General features: G+C 37.2%; 1 protein-coding gene across 14 annotated transcripts in view; it reads left to right on the top strand.

Moving 5' to 3' along the window:
* The window catches only part of CNTN4 (contactin 4), a 976,967-nt gene that overhangs the window by 639,916 nt on the left and 317,662 nt on the right, over positions 1 to 19,389 (top strand). For all 14 annotated transcript variants that reach the window (XM_073009922.1, XM_007985035.3, XM_073009921.1 and 11 more), the window contains 2 exons: positions 5,523 to 5,649; positions 14,802 to 14,977. In XM_073009922.1, the coding sequence (XP_072866023.1) occupies positions 5,523 to 5,649; positions 14,802 to 14,977 (303 nt within the window). The remainder of the gene's footprint in view (positions 1 to 5,522; positions 5,650 to 14,801; positions 14,978 to 19,389) is intronic.

Genomic DNA, 19,389 nt, shown 5'->3' with positions numbered 1-19,389 from the left:
TGTTCTGTACTTGCTCCTGTGGGCTTGATATTTGGGCTTGATATCTGCCTCACTTCCTTGAGTTAACCATCACCTGAGATTCAGGCTTATTTTTCTCTGCTTAGCCCCAGAAAACCTCAGCCCAGCCCCATCCATTCAGATTCTCTTACCCAGCCTGGCTTCCAGCAGCCTGAGTAGTTTCCGGCTTGCCTGGGAGGGAAGTTCAGGAAAATGTGGAAGTGGGCCAAATTAATTAAAAGAAAAAAAAATAGAGATCATTGATGTTCCAATACAGCAAATAAATTAAGTGACACCTGGCTGCGGAGAGGTGCTTTAGTACTGTTTTTCTTAGAGGGTTATTTTTTTTTTAAGTCAAAAAATATTTTGTTTCCATTACAGATGTGGTCATTTTTATTCTGTAACCTAGGAAAATAATATTAAATAATATCTTCTAATAGAAAATTCTATGATTCTGTGCATCTCTTTCAGTAATCCAAAAATTTCAGATTAGCCTTGACACTACATTTTACTTCTGGGGCACTTGTTTCTGGTCACTAAATCTCTGCTTTTTCAAAAAATCCAAAGATTTCCCACTCCTTGTTGAAGCATGAAAGCAGATTTTTTTTCAGCTTAATCTTCTCCCTTCCCTTTATGAAGTTGAGTTTATGCATCCTAATTCAAGGTAATTTCTATGGTATGGAACTTTACAGAGCACTGGTAGTCTGGCAGAAGTTAGCCTAGTGACTGATTGGCAGGTATCTAGTTACCAAGGAGAAACGAACTCAGAAAATCATCATGTAACAGTATTGGCGCCTGCACTAGATCCCCCAAGCTGGGTCTCAGATCAATGGTCTAGAATCCACAAGACCGTATGTGAGCTGTTGGCAATCTTACTGCTCACTCCCTCATTCCTCCTCTTAACATGATTTTTTAGGAATTGCTAGAAGGGTGGAAAATCATTACCTTCCCCTCCTCTAATAATGTGAGCCCATGCCCCTAACTTCTCCAAGGCAGATGAGGCCCTGGGGCGACTCTCACCCTTTTGAGGACCCAAGTGTAAAAACATTAGTCCCAACATCCTGTCACTTAAATAAGAAGACAATCATTCCTTATAAATAAATGGTAGTGGTTACAGTATAAATGCTGTGTATAGAAATGAGGACAAACTATAACTATAGGTCAATGGACTGTTGTGATCTCTAAGGATGTCTGCCTTTTGTCAATGCAGTGCAGTGCTTGTTGGGGAGGGCGGTGTCTCACAATTAGCTCTGGAGTTCAACTACAAGTGTTCTAAGAAAGGGTTAGTTTATATGTCAGTCCTAGGCCTTGACACATTCATGTGAGTCAGTTTTATAACTTTCTGTTCCTGGATGCATCCCTCGCAGCTGTTAGTCCAGGCAGGCATGTGCTAAAATTACTTCTCTAAATGTTATCAAGCAAAGATGTGTTGGTTAGACTTTGCCCAATAAAAAATGTCTAGGAGTGGGTCTAAAACCGGTGTTGGCTGATGTTCTGTTCTTAGGAAATGAAGAGCTAGGAATAGAAGGATCTGTGTTAGTAGTTCTCAAACTTTAGTGTGTAAAAGACTCACCCAGAGAGCTAGGTTAAAGGGCAGATTAATGGACCCCAGATTCTTCTGGTGTAGTCAGTCTGGACTGAGATTTAATAAAACAAGCATGGCATGATAATAATGCAGGTGGTCTACAGTCTAACTCTGAGACACATTGTATTATTAAATCCTGTCCTTTGTCATTTGCTGAGATGCTCTTTACCTCTTTAGATTGAAAATCACAGCCACTCTTCTGGTTACATGGAACAACTTACTGTGATATTTTAAAAAAAAAAAAGGATGAACTTTATCTTCTAGGCTTTGAAAACGGTAAATGCACAGTCTTTTGTGTGTGCCTTCAAGACACTTGAAAGTCACTTTGTGGCTACCACACAGAGATAGAACAAACTTAGGGATGCCTCTCCCCCTGTTTCATCTCAGAACGCCTCTCTCAGGACTCTTTGTTTCACCCAGGCACCTCAAGGTTTTGGTGAAATAAAGCAACTCTTTTTTTCTCAAAAACATTGTTAACCCTGGTCCAAAGGTTTAAAAGCTAGGATATATGGTTTTTTTATACCTGGATAGCTAAACTTTCTAAAATCTCTCCCCTCATCTTTGGGAACCCAAATAGCTCATGCACAAAAGCCTGTGGATTTCCTTCCATGAGAACTGAAATACTATTCCCTTTATGCTAATGTTAATTTTCAGGCAGTGAACTTGGTTAACTATGAGAAAATAAAAACTTTAGATGGAATGCATTATTTATAGTGAATGCAGAGCATCATTATTATCAATTCTTGTTACAAAATACATAGAAAAAATATCTTTTTGTTATTTAAATATGGCATGGCTACATTGAGAAATAGTACAGATGTTAATCCACAGCCTCTCAGCTGCATCCTGAGTAATCATTATTATGTTTTATTCTTATTTGGAATTACTAGTAATAGACTCTATATTTCTGTATGAAATTCAAATCAGGGAACACCAATGAATTGAGATGATTGATATTATATATACACACAAATAATTTTGGAATTGGGGACAACAATGGAAATATCTCTCTTTTAGAGAAAATCCACCAAACTTGCTGCTTTATTAGTGATCTTGATGAATAACATTTTTCATTTACCTTGGTGTGCCAAAAAATCACTTAATTCTTTACCATTGAAATGAGCTAACATTTGACCAGTACCTAAATTTGTTTTGAAAATATTTGTGTAATTGTTAAAAATCTGAAATGTAAATACCTGGATTTAAAACACAAATATTTTTTAAAGTGCATGTTTGTGTCCCTTTTTTTTTTTTTTTTTTTTTTTTTTTTTTGAGACAGAGTCTTGCACTGTCTCCTGGGCTGGAGTGCAGTGGTGCAATCTCAGCTCACTGGAACCTCCACCTCACAGGTTCAAGAGATTCTCCTGCCTCAGCCTCCCAAGTAGCTGGGATTACAGGCGCATGCCACCATGTCTGGCTAATTTTTTTGTATTTTTAGTAGAGATGGGGTTTCCCTATGTTGGCCAGGCTGGTCTCGAATGCCTGACCTCATGATCCACCATAGTGCTGGGATTACAGATGTGAGCCACCACACCTGGCCATGTCCGTGTACTTCTATTCCATGATTTTATTTTGTGTGCTTTCATACATCTTCTTTATTTTTGGTTGTTTAAACTTCTTATTGATGTGGTATTTTATGCATGGAGTAAGGAGAGACAGTGGTAGTGGTAATATAATTCATGACATCTTTGAATGCAAATGAAATGTATGGATACATGTGTGTTTATGGGAAAATATTCCTGGCTGTTTTCCCTTTATTTGTTTTTGTGTTGTTTTGTTTTGGTTTGAGATAGCGTCTTGGTCTGTCATCCAGGCTGGAGTGTGGTGGCAGTGATCATGGCCCACTGCAGCCTTGATCCCTCAAGTTCAAGCCATCCTCCCACCTCAGCCTCCTGAGTAGCTGGGACTGCAGGTGCATGCCACCATCCCCAGCTAATTTTTTAATTTTTGGTAGAGATAGGGTCTCCATGTGTTGCTCAGGTTTGTCTTGAACCCGTGGGCTCATGCAATCCTCCACACCTCACCTCCCAGAGTGCTGGGATTACAGGCTTGAGCCACCATGCCCAGCCTGTTTTCCCATTTTTAACTGATACAGAATCACTGGCCTAGTCTAATCGTATTTATTTATAGATGAAACATTTGAGGCATGTAGAGACTAGGTGATTTTTCTGAGGTCCTGGAGTTACTACTTGACCCAAGGCATTGAAACTCAGTCCATGGTCTTTCTGAATCCCTACCCATCTCTCTTTCTGACAACAAGATCATGGGCCATCCTCAGTCCCCTATAATAAGATAGAACTCCATTTGGTTATTTTGTCTTCTTAACTTTTCTTCTATTTCAACCTTAGCATGAAGTGTTTTTTGTTGTTGTTGTTGTTGTTTTTTCCATCTGAGTTAAATGTTAAATGCCTTAGAAATTACCTTGCCAGGCTTTACCTAGATCCCCAAACCAACTTTATTCTTTTTTTCTCAGTACCGATGCACCTGAATGAATTCAGTCTCATCCTATCACCTATCGACAAAAGACTGGTTATGAAGTTTTTCCAGGATAGCAGTTGCAATTCTTGCCCTTCAGAATAATCACATATAAGGGGACTGCCAGCTGCAGGGTGATATTTAATGTAACTTTTACAACATAACCTCTGGTGATTCTATCTTAAAGTTCATCAGGCAATGCCTAAGTAAGCTAATTGAATACATTAAAAATTTAAAAAAAAACTTTGAAATAAAACAGATTCTTCAGATTCTTATTGATCACCGTGTATGTATATATACCACTGTACTTGATATAAAAGTAGATAAGATACAGTCATGCTCTCAAGGAGCTTATAATCCAAACAAGGAAAAAGAAAGTGTACTCTATTAAATGCATTTAGTATAAAAAGATAAGTGTCTTGGGAAATACAGTTTTAAAATTATATGGTTAAAGAAAAAGGTTGAGGGTCTAGAAGAATCTTCTAGGAAAAAGAATTTGAACTTGATTTTGAAAAATGAAAATCACTTTTATGAGCATAAGTGGTGAGATGCATTTTGAACAATATTTATTGTGCGCATAGTCTAGAAGCATATGTACTCTACACTGCCACTTAAATATAGTTTGTGGATCATTCCAGTCTTTGAACTTTGTTACTGCTCCATGACAAAATAAGTCTCAAGCATCCAGTTTCTCTTACTGAGAGAAAGCACTTAGAAATGCATGGCTGTTTAACATGGCTTCACCATCCAAGCACATAATCAGTGGACTCAAGTCATTGCACTTGTTATAGACCAGTTTGGGTGTTGCTGAGTCACGTGTGGTACCAGCTATGTGATGTTTATCCTAGGTAGACCATATATGGCTTCATAAGAGATTGGGAAAACAAAGAACCTAGTCCTTCACTGCAGATAATTTGAGAATAAAGACTGTAGGTTGTTCTTTATTTGCCTACATAGTCATTTTGAAAAATTGTTGTGTATATTAGCAATACAGAGCTGTTACTCATTATTGACTTATTTACATTATCGCCGTTGCTTCTTTCTAATGTTATCATCTCATTATAACACAGAAAAAATTTTAACTTTATGACACTAGAGAGTGATCCACAATGAGAGCAGCACAAAAGCAATACAGGAAGCACATACAGTAAAGGGGTAGGCTAAAGATAAACAGAACAATACATAGAGCAGAGAAAGGGAGACGTCAAGCAGCCTGTGCCTGGAAGTTGTTAGTAAAATTAGTGACCAATGTGAAATAAGAGAGCTCACATTTTCACTTCATCATAATCCACAGAAGATTAACCTCAATGGGAAATTGTCTTCCAGAAACTGAAACACAACCTAACCTGTTATGCCTTACTATTTTTTGTTAATTTCTTTCTATTATTTTCTTTATGTTGTTGTTTCCTATTGTTCCTATTTGGAAGGGATTCTTCATTTTGGACATTTTCTCTTCTCATTTCAGATGATTCCACACTGCATGGCCCGATTTTTATTCAAGAACCAAGTCCTGTAATGTTCCCTTTGGATTCTGAGGAGAAAAAAGTGAAGCTCAATTGTGAAGTTAAAGGAAATCCAAAACCTCATATCAGGTTTGTTGATTTAAAAGCATGTATTTCCATACGTATAGTTTCTGTTATTAAAATCAAGAAATACTTACACAATGCTGGTTACATAAAGAGATTTTATTTATTTATTTATTTGTTTATTTATTTATTTATTTTTGAGACTGAGTTTTGCTCTTGTTACCCAGGCTGGAGTGCAATAATGCGATCTCAGCTCACTGCAAATTCCACCTCCCAGGTTCAAGCGATTCTCCTACCTCAGCCTCCCGAGTAGCTGGGATTACAGGCATGTGCCACTATGCCTGGCTAATTTTGTATGTTTAGTAAAGATGGGATTTCTCTATGTTGGTCAGGTTGGTCTCAAACTCCCGACCTCAGGTGATCCACCTGCCTCAGCCTCCCAAAGTGCTGGGATTACAGGCATGAACCACCATGCCTGGCCCAAGAGTTAGTTAGTTAGTTAGTTAGTTATTTCAAGACGGAGTCTCTCTCTGTCAGTCACCCAGACTGGAGTGCAGTGTGCGACCACTGCTCACTGCAACCTCCGCCTCCCGGGTTCGTGTGATTCTCCTGCCTCAGCCTCCTGAGTAGCTGGGATTGCAGGTGTGCACCACCATGCCCAGCTAATTTTTATATTTTTAGCAGAGACAGGATTTCACCATGTTGGCCAGGCTGGTCTTGAATTCCTGACCTCAAGTGATCCACCCGCCTCAGCCTCCCAAAGTGCTGGGATTACAGGCGTGAGCCACCATGCCCAGCCCATTAAAAGCTTTTAGATGGGCATCATAGGATATCCTGAAAGTCTAAGGAGATGATTGTTTCATGAAAAGCTAAGTACTCAACCTCTGTTTTTTGTAGTACTGGGAATTAAATATCCTGATTGACTTTCTCTTTGAAAACATTAACAATTCCTAACCACATATATTTAACTGAAAAAACACATTTTAAACCATATCAGTAAATTGGCAGGAAAGTAAGAAATATCAGAAGTCCAAAAGTAAGTGGGTTTGGAACCCAAAGAAGCTGAACAGTAAAGGCAGTTTTCATGTTAATAAACTACAAGTATGAACTGAGCTTTGGTTTTCATGGCTTCAGAGGAACAGAGATCACAAGACAAAGCCTAGACAACCCACAGGAGAATCCAACATGAGAACATCTCCCAGAATAAACCTGGGATACAAGGACTACATCTTTAGAGTAAATGTGAACAAGTAATAAGCTTGACTTCCAAAGAGACTGTGAAGCACAAGTAATTGTGTATTTCAAACATTAAACCCTAGTGGTTGTCGTAGCAGATGAGATACAACTGAAAAGAGAATTTGTAAACTGCAAGATAGGTCTGAAGAAATCCTCCAGAGGCAGCAGAAAGAGACAAAGGGAAGCAAAATACTTTAAAAAGAAAGAGAGAGAAAATGTCTAATCAGGATTCCAGAAGAAACAAGAAAGACTGAGGCAGAAGCAGTATTTAAAGAGAAGGCTAAGAATTTTCCAGACTAATTAAAACTTTCAAGCTATAGATATAGGAAGCCCAATGCCCTTCAAGCAGTACAAATAAAAATGAAGCCACATCTAAAATAGTGAAATAGTGAACACCAAGTCAAACAGATGATCATAAAAGTAGCCAAAGTTGTAATACAGGTAACATTCAAAGAGATCACAAACTGGCAGCTGATTTCTCAATAGCAACAAAAAAGCAGAAGACAGAAGATAGAATCTTCAGTATACTGAGAGAAACTGTCAAATGTATAGGTAGCCTAAATACTTTTTTAAAAGGAAAACAAACTGACTGCATTTTTAGGCAGCCATCAACCAAAGTCTGACTCCAGTAGACCCTCACTAAAGGAAATTCTAAAAGACATACTTGAGGCAGAATAAAAATGATTCCAGATAGAAGAGCTGAGCTACAAGAATAAATAATAAGTAAAGCAAATGGTAAATGTTAGTAATTCCACAAAAAAATTATTGCACAGAACAATAAAAATAATAAAAATAATACTGTCTTGTGAAGATAAAAAGAAGAAAAGTAAAAATTCATGACAACATTAGAAACAAATTTTTAAAAGATGTACTAGACAGCGGATAATCTATATGGTTAAAGAAATGAAATTGGGGCCAGCCACATTGGCTCACGCCTGTAATCCCAGCACTTTGGGAGGCCGATGTGGGTGGATCACGAGGTCAGGAGATCGAGACCATCCTAGCTAACACGGTGAAACTCCGTCTCTACTAAAAAAATACAAAAAAACTAGCCGGGCGTGGTGGCGGGCGCCTGTAGTCCCAGCCACTCAGGAGGATGAGGCAGGAGAATGGCGTGAACCCGGGAGGCAGAGCTTGCAGTGAGCCGAGATCGCGCCACTGCACTCCAGCCTGGGCAACAGAGCGAAACTCTATCTCAAAAAATAAATAAATAAATAAATGGAATTGGAACCCTACTGCACTGCATACACAAAAATCAATTCCAAGTATATAGAAGACCTAAATGGAATATTTGCAATACTTTTAAAAGCAAATAGTTATACATATTTATGACTTTGGGGAAGGAAGAGATTTTCTAAATATGACAGAAAAAGTGCAACTTGTAAAAGAAAATATTTAGCTGTATTAATATTGAAAACTGATGTTCAATAGAATATACTGAAATAAGCAAAATTACAAGCTGTAAACTTGAAGATTTTTAAGTATATTTGTTATGGGTAAGGGATTCATATCCCAGACTGTTTAAAGAATTTCCACAAACAGAATGTAAAAAACAACCCAGTGGAAACATTAGCAAAACACTTGAACAAGTACTTGTAAGAAAATGAAAACCAAAAATTCGGTAAACATAAAAGGATTGTCAATATCATTAGTGAACAGAAATATATAATTAAACCTACAACAACATACTCTTTCAAAACTATCAGATTGGCAAATATAGAAAACTGACAATCTGTTGGTGAAGGTGTAGAGCAAACAGAACCCTTGATTGAACACTGCTGGTAGCAATGTAAATTGGTAAAAGCCACTGTAAAAAAAGAAAAAAAAAGCACTCCCTAGTAAATCTAAAGATGCACATAATCCATAATCTATGATCCAGTATACATAATTATGTTCATAGTATATTCACAAATACATATAACCTGGTATGTTCGTACAAGGTAACCTCATGCAGTAGAATAAATGAATGAATGGCAGCTGTGACAACATGGGTAGATCTCAAGAACATAATTTTGAGTAAACCAGTTCACGGCCAAATACATAGTATGTAATTTCACATTCATAATATTTGAAAGTGGTTGGGATGGAGTGGTTTTTCAAGGTATAAAGGAAGCAAAACTTTACCTCTCCTCTCTTAGGATTTTTCAGCTGAGCCTGAGAATTAAATTTACATAAAGCAAATCAAAAGGAGAAAAACGTTTTTTTAAATCCAAGTTTTACATGGCAAGGAAGCCTTCATAAGACAATGGAAACCCAGAGACACAGTTATCGTTGCACATTTATATACTGAATTGGACAAAGAGTAGTAAATTGTGAAAAAGTAAGTTATATGGGGAGCTAGAAGAAAATATTTTAACAAGGTCTGGACAGAGTTTTCTCTGTCTCAACTTCCTGTCCTTGATGAAAAGAATGTTACTTTCCTTCTAATATAGAAAGGACATCTCTGGCATGGGGATTTCATCCCTTGCTCTTTAGAAAAAGAATGAAGGTGAAAGTGGTCATCTTGTACCTGCTGTTTTCCGAGTACCTTTAACTCAAAATAGTCAATATAGGCTGGGCACAGTGGCTCACACCTGTAATCCCAGCCCTTTGGGAGGCTGAGGCACTACGATGGCTTGAGGCCAGGAGTTTGAGAACAACCTGGGCAACATAGCAAGACCCCCATCTCTACAAAAATAATTTAAAAACTAGTCAGCCATGGGGGTGCATACCTGTAGTCCTAGCTACTCAGGAGGCTGAGGTGGGAAGATTGCTTGAGTCTAGGAGTTCTAGGCTGCAGTGAGCTATGATTGCACCACTACATTCCATCATGGGTGACAGAGGAAGACCCAGTCTCTAAATAAATAAATAAATAAATGTCAGTATGCCAGAGCAGCATATTTTTGAGTGGCATGCTCTGAACTCCTTCAAAGGATAATAACATACATGATAAAATTATAAAGAATATCACAGGAATGAAAAAGCCAAAATTAAAGATTATAAGTAACCATTAAGAAAGAGTGGTTATAATCAAAGTAGATACAGCAGACTTCTAAAGTGATAATATCCCTTTTAAACACAGATCTTCATTGGCTCATGATTTTTTATAACTTACATACATCTTATAAATATTATTATGCCTCTATTCAAATTTGATAATTAAAAACTATAATAACTAATATCTAATGTTATATAAAAACAGAAATATATATGTCATAGTTTAGGAGAGATTGGAGTCTTCAGGTTGGGTTCTTAGAAGAAATGAGATTTGAACTGAGATAAGTAATTTTCAAATAGGCAGAGGACATTCTGTTCAAGTTAAAGGATGGCAGTATTAGTATAGTGGATATTATTTTAGAATTTATGTGCTCATTTATCCATTTGTTCATTTGTCAAACATATTCATTATTTGTCCTTCAAACCTCATCAGTGTTTTTCAAACTGAATTCCAGGGCACATGGAATTGGCTTAAAGATTACCAGAGAAAGAAAATAACAGAATTTTCATCCAAGATTCAGCCTTCGCAGGTCTACTTTGAACTGGGCCATATATTAGGATTCTGAAAAATATGTCATCTAGACAAAATATTTAAACCACTCTATTAAGCAGCTGCAATGCACCAGGCACCATGCTAGGTCTGAGTATTCAAAGATTAATCAACTCTACAACATGTTTACTAGTACTATTAATTTGAGGACTGCCTAGATGTAGATGTAGTTGGAGTAGAATGAGGTAAATACAAGTAAAGGATGACCATGTTCTAGGTACTCTGGAGGAAAGAAAGTCTAATTCAGGAGGGTAGATGTCACTGAAGGCTTCACAGAAAAGGAGATATTTTAATATATTTGGAGGGCGAATGGTTCTTTCATCACATGGATAAGGAAAGGAAGTGCATTCCAGAAAATAAGAAAACAACTCTCTAATGGACCATATAATTAGAGTGAACATGTAATTTATCATCTAAGGGCACTTTTTAAAGCAGAAGGCCGCTGTTCATAATTATTCTAGGACAGCAGGTGTAAACCCAGCACTTGTCTTGGGCAAGCCAGAACGAATAGTTATTCTCCCTAGAATATATTAAACCCAAGGCTAAATCAAAGATTTTTAAATACTTTATGTAATAAAGAATGCAGGAAGCAAAGGCTCTTAGATACATAAACGATGAGTTAACTGGTTCCTGTTTTCCTTACATAGCCGAGTGTAAGTTCAGATGTTAGCCATAAATGAAAACAAATTTTGCAGCCGAATTTGGCAAGTTGCTGCTTTGTTTTTCCCCAAACTGTGACCTTTAATTAACATTGCTTTTGTAACATTGTGTTTCTAGATATAGGAGCTTGCCTTGTTATTTAAAACAAGCAGTGAAACAGAAACCTATTATGTTTTTAGATTGCCAGGAAACACTGAGAACAAAACTTTTTAATCAAATATACTAGCAATTTATTGCAGTGTACTTCTTGCCTTTATACCTTTGGCAGTTTCTCCGTAACATGATAGCAGACTGGTACCTGGGAGCTAAAAAATTCCTCTTGTTGAAACAAAGAGAAAGAGAAAGAATGGAGAGATCAGGCATTTTCAGACACCTTTCTGCCTGAACTTTTTCAGTCTTCAGGCTGACTTTGAGGGGGAAGAACAAGTAGGAGAAATTCCAAAGTGAGTCTCCATGGGGATCTTCAGCACTGGGTTCTCCCCTCAGACACCGCAATTGACCTCTCTTCTTTGTGTTTATTCCCTCAACTGAGCCTTCTCTTTTCATTGTTTCCTGCCCCTCAATTTTGAAAGGGTTGACCCAGACCCAGAAAAATTTAAGAAGTTTTAACTTGTGCCAACTTCCCTTGTATTAAACTTCCCTAAGGACATATGACATTACTTAATGCACTCAGCATCCCTTTCCAGATAGAAGAAATGTTCACATACTTGGTCGGGGTACTTTTGCTGAGGTTTGTATTCAACTGAGTTTGCAGAAAACAAATTCCAAGTCATAAATGCCCTGACCTTCCCTTAGTGCCGAGTTGAAACCATCAACAAAGAAAGAGGATTTCGCTACAGCGAATCCTATAGACACCCTCCCAGCAAAGCCACAACATTTTACCCTCCAGAGCATCACAGCATAGGTGTTTGGTTGTGGACAACCCCACTCTCTGGAGAGAGTGGAGTCATGGTTCCTCAAATGATTCAGAAATCAACTTATGAGACACGCAGATTTATCTTGTCCCTTGGGAAAATCTCTGTTGGCTCCAAATGAGCATTGCCTCTATATTACCAACACTTAAAAGATTCCTCAAACATTGAAAGTAAATTGTGAAATTTTCAAGTGTGTTTCAGTATACAGTGAGATAAGAAATTCAGTGTAATCCACATTCAGTTGGAATGAACAGTGACTGCATTGCAATAAAACTTGGTATAGTGCTTTGTAATAGAGACTCAACTGCATTTCAGAAAAAGCACTTTATTTTCTCAATAATCCTTTTTCCTTTGCTGTTTGTATGTAAAAGCAGGTGATAAAGTAGATTAATGGACTTTCTGTACAGCATTTTAGTTGAGATGACTAGTGTAGACAAACCTACAGAGGAGCTCTCATTATGCCCACAACCACTTTTCTAAAAAGACTCACATGGTCCCACTCCTAAATTTCACACTCTGCTTGCAGCTCACATTATATTGCAATTTCCTCTTTGAGTTCTTAGATTTGTCATATTAAATTGCTGTACTATCATTTGAAGTAAGAGTTATGGCCAAGACGTGATCAGCTGACTCAAAAAAAAAAAAAAATGTCTAGGGCAGACAGTCAGTTCTAGAGATTCATGTGCATATAGAGCTGCTAGAATATAAGCTGGCTGTTCTATCTTTATTGCATATTACTTTCTTGTCTGTGTCAGAGCACAGAGAATTACTGTGGAGACTAAAAACATTGTCAGTTTCTAATCCCAATCTTCTTATACACAAACACATAGTTACCTCATTTTTCTATTTCATGCTCCTGATCTACCTTTCTTACCTCTCTTGTTTCTAAATTTTTACATTTCAAAGACATGAATAAACATAATGTTGCTGTGTGGTAGTGTGCTAGAATGCTTCATAAATTGTGGATGTTCAAAGCTAAAATATCCAGCAAAGAAGTAAAATATTTAGTCAATTAAATTCAACAAGCATTTATGGAGCACAATGAGAGTGTTAGATTTTAGATGGCTAAAGCGACAATACAAAAGCGATGTAGGCAAATTATCTACAGTAAAAGCAGCATTCCTACATAAAGGAGCATGGACAGTTCTGCAGGAGATTGGATAAAGCTTTGGTTAATTTTTGTTGTTTTTGTTCTGAGATGAGGTCTCACTCTGTTGCCCAAGCTGGAGTGCAGTGGCAGTGGTGTGACCTTGGCTCACTGCAGCCTCAATCTCCCCGGCTCAAGTGGTCCTCCTACCTCAGCCTCCCGAGTAGCTGGGACTACAAGCACACATGCACCACCACACCTGGCTAAATTTTGTATTTTTTGTGGAGACAGGGTTGTGCCATGTTGCCCAAGATATTCTGGAACTCCTGGGCTCAAGAGACCTGCCCACTTCAGCCTCCCAAAGTGCTGAGATTACAGGCGTGAGCCACCGCGCTTAGTCATCTTTGGTTAATTTTGACTAGAAATACGGAGGAAGACTTCATTGAAAGAGGTGTCATTGAAAAATGGCTTTGAAGTGGGACAGAGGTCTTGACAGAAAGAAGGGATCACCCTTCTGTATATTTGCTTTTGTTGATATCAGACATCCAAAATCTTGAAACTAACTCGCCTATATTTTTTTCATTTAAATCCTTTTACATTGTGTACAGACAACCATAGTACCCAAGAACGTTATAAGATGATACACAATGAATGTGCATGTGCACATATACAAATGTTTAAATGGTGTTTTTACTCTTTAAAGGAGATAAGATTAATGGCTGTCGTTCCTTACTGCCATTATGAATTTGGATTAGTTTTCTTTGTGCTGCTGTATTTCTTAATTTTTAACATTCTGATGTAAATGCTACTGTGATACTCCTAGTAATTCACAAACTCCTACTGTGCTATTTTCATTAGTTAATATTCTGTGTAAGATTTGTGGGGGTAAACAGATAAGATAGTCACTGAGTTGTATTAGTGCCAAAGTTCTTAAGTATTTAATTGACTTCTGAAGAGTCAAGATAAGCTCACTGTTTGGAATGGTGTTGGTTGTAAAATGCAACAAAAACAAAAACATAAGTCTTATTACCAAAACTTGTCTGTTAAAATGTGTGAGTCCTACTAAACCTACTTTACTGGGCTAAATACTCTAGTCACATACATAGGTGATCCAGGTAAATAAACAGGAGGACAAAAACAAACAAATGAAAAAACCTCTCTTTGCCCCAATTACCTAATGGCCTAATCTGCAGTTTGCTGGGATGGTTGATTGATGTTTGTGTGCCAGTGGTGAAGGAGCTCTTCAAAGTGATCCAAGGTTAAGGCAGGTTTGGTCCCCACGGCAGCTCAAGATCAATAGAGTTCCTCTCCTTTACAGCCAGCCATTGTAGTCATATTAAGGAACAAATCAAAGCAACTCTGCTGCAATTTCATCAGATACTCAACAATCTACCTGGAAATAGTATATGCTGTCATCTATATAGACCTATTTAAAGAATGATTGCAAACTAGAAGGACTTTTACTGAGAAGCACTGTTTGAAGAAAGTTGCACAGGTGCTATGAGAAATCTGTGGCCGGACTTCAAAACGGTGAAGTGTTTGTAGCATGATAAGTAGTCAGAAAAACAGTTATTAAAATTTTAATATCATTGTTTACTTTAAAAGACATGTTCTTTCCATAAGCACTTAAGATGTTACCATTGCTGGGTAGAGCATTTCTAACTTCTCAATCATGTTTTTTAAAAAAAGTCATAAATGATTTTTCATGCTATTTATAGTTTTTATATATTTTAGACAATTCAGAAATATTGATTAATATGACAAGACTTTATCTAGTGGCATTTTTATACTATAGGTGGAAGTTAAATGGAACAGATGTTGACATCGGTATGGATTTCCGCTACAGTGTTGTTGAAGGCAGCTTGTTGATCAATAACCCCAATAAAACCCAAGATGCTGGAACGTACCAGTGCACAGCAACAAACTCGTTTGGAACAATTGTTAGCAGAGAAGCAAAGCTTCAGTTTGCTTGTAAGTAGCAATTTTATAATGCTGCAAATGTTACTTTGAGTTTGTTTACCATTATACCAATACGCTTTTATAGCAGTTTCATTTTAGAGACTAGATTTTAATTTGTTACATGATCATCTTTACTCTTTTTCACATTTTGGAAATAATTTTGTTTGTAGGATAAACTGTAAATCTAAGTGAGAAGATGTATTCTTCTACTTTGATAAGGATTGAGATAGTTTGATTGTATGATAATTTGATTATATGATGCTTTCTTTATACACAAATAAATTCACACACTGAGATTGACACATGTATAAATTTATGTAAACAACAAATTTTACACACACACACATTTTAAATAGAATGTGTATAAGCAAGAAATTGAACTGCCAGTAATTTAGTAGACAATAAGAGAAGTACTTTAACCATAAAGGTCAGAGCTGGAAAAAAACTGAGTAGTCAATTAATCCTATAATTCTCGAATTGTTTCTTATTTCATAGGCTAGAAAAAATTTAAAGTGACTGTAATAATGACAAAAAAAATGGAGACAAAGTGTTATCCACCTTTGATATTTCCAGTTTAGAATGTTTATAAAAACAAATAACAATATCTTAAGACCACCATTTAACAAAAGTCCATGAATGTGTGAAAGAAAGTGGACTTTAGAAATCACAATTTGAAAATAAAATCCATAGGCAAGAGCAGTTAGCATACAATTTTTTTTTGTTTGTTTGTTTTTGTTTTTTTTTTTGAGACGGTGTCTCGCTCTGTCGCCCAGGCTGGAGTGCTGTGGCCGGATCTCAGCTCACTGCAAGCTCCGCCTCCCGGGTTCCCGCCATTCTCCTGCCTCAGCCTCCCGAGTAGCTGGGACTACAGGCACCCGCCACCTCGCCCGGCTAGTTTTTTGTATTTTTTAGTAGAGACGGGGTTTCACCGTGTTAGCCAGGATGGTCTGGATCCCTGACCTCGTGATCCGCCCGTCTCGGCCTCCCAAAATGCTGGGATTACAGGCTTGAGCCACCGCGCCCAGCCCAGTTAGCATACATTTTAGCATAGCTGCCTTCAAGGATTGATGTTCAGCTACACTTTTAAGGGTTTATGTATTTGCATGTGATTATGTATTTCCTTGTGTGAAATTCCAACTCATATAGCAGTGCATGTTGGCATTAGCCAAAGGTTTCATAAAGTCTGCTGGCAGTAACACTGTAGAATATTCTCATTAACAAAGTCCTCTCCAGGAACTCAACATCAAATGTACCTAATATCCAGTTCTTAATCTATTAATGCCATTTGGTGGCATTTTTATAAGTTGAGAAATGAATTTTCTAAGTATTATGTATATACAAGGTTCCAGGATTATTTGGTTAGTGAATCTCTCTTGAGATAGTCTTCTAAATATTCTTAGGTGTTCAGAATAATAGGAGAATAATATGTGCGATTGAATGTAACAGAACCAAAGTATTTATTTCTCTTGGTTTAATACAAGTCTTATATCTATATTTATTTTTTAGTAATGACAAATCTTGCTGAATTAATTTTTGGAAATAACCATAGAATCATGTACTCTCAGAGTAGGGGAATATCTCAGTATTTAATAAATCTTGTAATTCTTTGAATTTTGGATGTCATAGTGTAGGAAATTTTTAACACAGTAACACCAAAAAAAAAAAAAAAAAAATGGAGATAGAGATACTATACCCGGGCTGGGCGCGGTGTCTCATGCCTGTAATCCCAGCACTTTGGGAGGCCTAGGCGGGCAGATCATGAGGTCAGGAGATTGAGATTATCCTGGCTAACACGGTGAAACCCTATCTCTACTAAAAATACAAAAAATTAGCTGGGTGTGGTGGTGGGCACCTGTAGTCCCAGCTACTGGGGAGGCTGAGGCAGGAGAATGGCATGAACCCGGGAGGTGGAGCTTGCAGTGAGCCGAGATTGCACGACTGCACTCCAGCCTGGGTGACAGAGCAAGACTCCGTCTCAAAAAAACAGAAATACTATACCCACACTTTTTTATTACTAGCTTACATTTAAAAAAACAAATTACCAGCTTTTAAGATTATCCTTTTGTGAAAGACCAGGCATTTTACTACCAAAACATCAGAAAGATGGAATCTCATATTCAAGGACAGTCATTTAAATAGAATAGTTTAACCAAAAAAAAAAGATCTACCACTCAGTTTGCGGTGGGTTGACTTGAGGACCTACCAGAAAATGGAATCCAGTTTTCTCATTCCACTTCATGTGTGATGTTGGCATTCCTCCCACCCTCAAAATCCTGCGCTGATCATCATTTGGTTTGAAAAATTCTAGTGACAGAAAGTTCACCAATTCATCACAAGGCACCTTGGGCCACAGTAGACTGCTCTATTGTTCAAAAATACAAAAACAAACTTGACATCTCTTTCTTAAAATTGAGCCAAATATCTAAATTTCTATCACATTCACTCCCAGTTCTTACTATGAGATGCTAGTTACTCTTCAAATATGTGAAGATATGAGCATGTCCCTTGTCCCATAAATTCTTTTCTTCCCCATTTACTTAATCCACAGCCATATTCTTCACAATACACTCAACTATGTTAATTCATCTATTGTAGTCTTATGGAAACGCACAGAATTCCATATATGTGCCTTAACTTTTTCTGAGGACACTGGGAACAATAGTATCTCATGATGTGAATTTTTTTTCAGTTAATGAAGCTGACAATAATATTTATTTAATCTTCATTTTTAAGTACCACTGTAACTTTATTTTAAGCATATAATCATGTAAAATCTGAGAAAGGATTTCTTATAAATTTCTATTCATCCAGAGCTACCCAACCATGTTGTTTTATTAACCTAAATTCGGAGTATTATATTTACCCCTAATAAATTCATGTTCTGAGTAGTGACCCTTTGTTCCATCATATTTGAAATTGTTTTAAGTTTTTTTTTCAATCTGACATATTGATTGTTCTCCTAGTTTAGTGTCAGCAGAAAATTTGATAAGTGTGTCTCCATTCAAATAATTGATACAACATGTTGACCAAGACAGGGCAGCATGTCACTAGAGAATTTCCACTAAAATGAAATTAAACCTTTAATTTAATATTATTTGGACACTCTTGTTCAACCAGCTACAAATTTAGCCAAATATACTATAATTGAACTCCAGTTTCACCCACATGTTTTTAAAGTAGTGACAATCTTTGCTAAAGCCTTGCTAAAATCAAGTCGTATTGTTTCTACAACATCTAGTCCTGCCTGCTCTCTCTACATCTTCTTGAGCTTCTCCTTAACCATTTATCATAAAACTGCCAGAGTAATCTTTTAAAAAATGTAAATTAGATCATCCCGCTTTCCTGCTTTATGCCTTCTAATGTACTTAGAATAAATCTCAAACTCATTACCATAGTCTCATTTTAATTTCTCAAAAATGACAAATTATTTTTTGCAACAGGGTCATGATACTTTTGTTCCCTCTGCCTGATAAGCTTTTCTCATGATCTTTCACGCAGCAGACGTCTCATGATCCTCACTTCTCAATTTATGTATGACCTCCTAAGAGAAAGTTTCCATGTCACCCTAACATAACAAGCAATTTCCATCATTTCTCATCCTCTCTGCCGACCTTCTTCCAGCCCTCTGCTTTTACATAACAGCATCTTCTACTTACCAGAGTTTTGTTTTGTTTTTTTTTTTAAAGACTGAGTCGTGCTCCGTTGTCCTAGCTGGAATGCAGTGGTGCGACCTCAGCTCACTGCAAGCTCCACCTCCGGGGTTCAAGCTATTCTGCATCAGCCTCCAAAGTAGCTGGGATTACAGGCCCACACCACCACGCCCAGATAAGTTTTTTGTATTTTTAGTAGAGACGGAGTTTCACCATATTGTCCAGGCTGGTTTCGAACTCCTGCCCTCAAGTGATCCACCCGCCTCAACCTCCCAACATCATGAGATTACACCACACCCGGCTCTTTACCAGCATTTAATACAATCTAGAATGATTGTATATTTACTTTTTTCTCATTTGTTATTTCACTCCTATGGCAGAACATGTATTTTAAGAGAACTGAGACTATCTTATCCATCCTTGTATTTCCTAGCCATTTATATGTTTGAATAAAGGAATTGCTGTGTTACATGCCCATTCAGTAACACAACAAAGAAAATATATGTATAAAGTTAATTTGAGGATGAGGTATTTTTATATACCCAAACCCACCCTTTCTATTCTAGTAATTTTCTGGAGTTTATCTTCTTGATCGTCGATCCATAGTTTCTAGATGTTTTTCCCTGTCTTTTTAAAATTAAAAGAAAATCAAAAGACGTTGCCTGTATTCAGCATTCACTTTCAATTGGTTAGCATAAAATCCTTTTCTTCAGTGAATTAATAAAAGTGAGGCAGGACAGTGACATCTTTTGAATGTTACTAGTTTCTGTGACT

This window comes from Chlorocebus sabaeus, chromosome 22 (genome assembly GCF_047675955.1).
Source record: "Chlorocebus sabaeus isolate Y175 chromosome 22, mChlSab1.0.hap1, whole genome shotgun sequence".
Lineage (NCBI taxonomy): Eukaryota > Metazoa > Chordata > Mammalia > Primates > Cercopithecidae > Chlorocebus > Chlorocebus sabaeus.
This window is presented reverse-complemented; position numbering and strand designations above follow the sequence as displayed.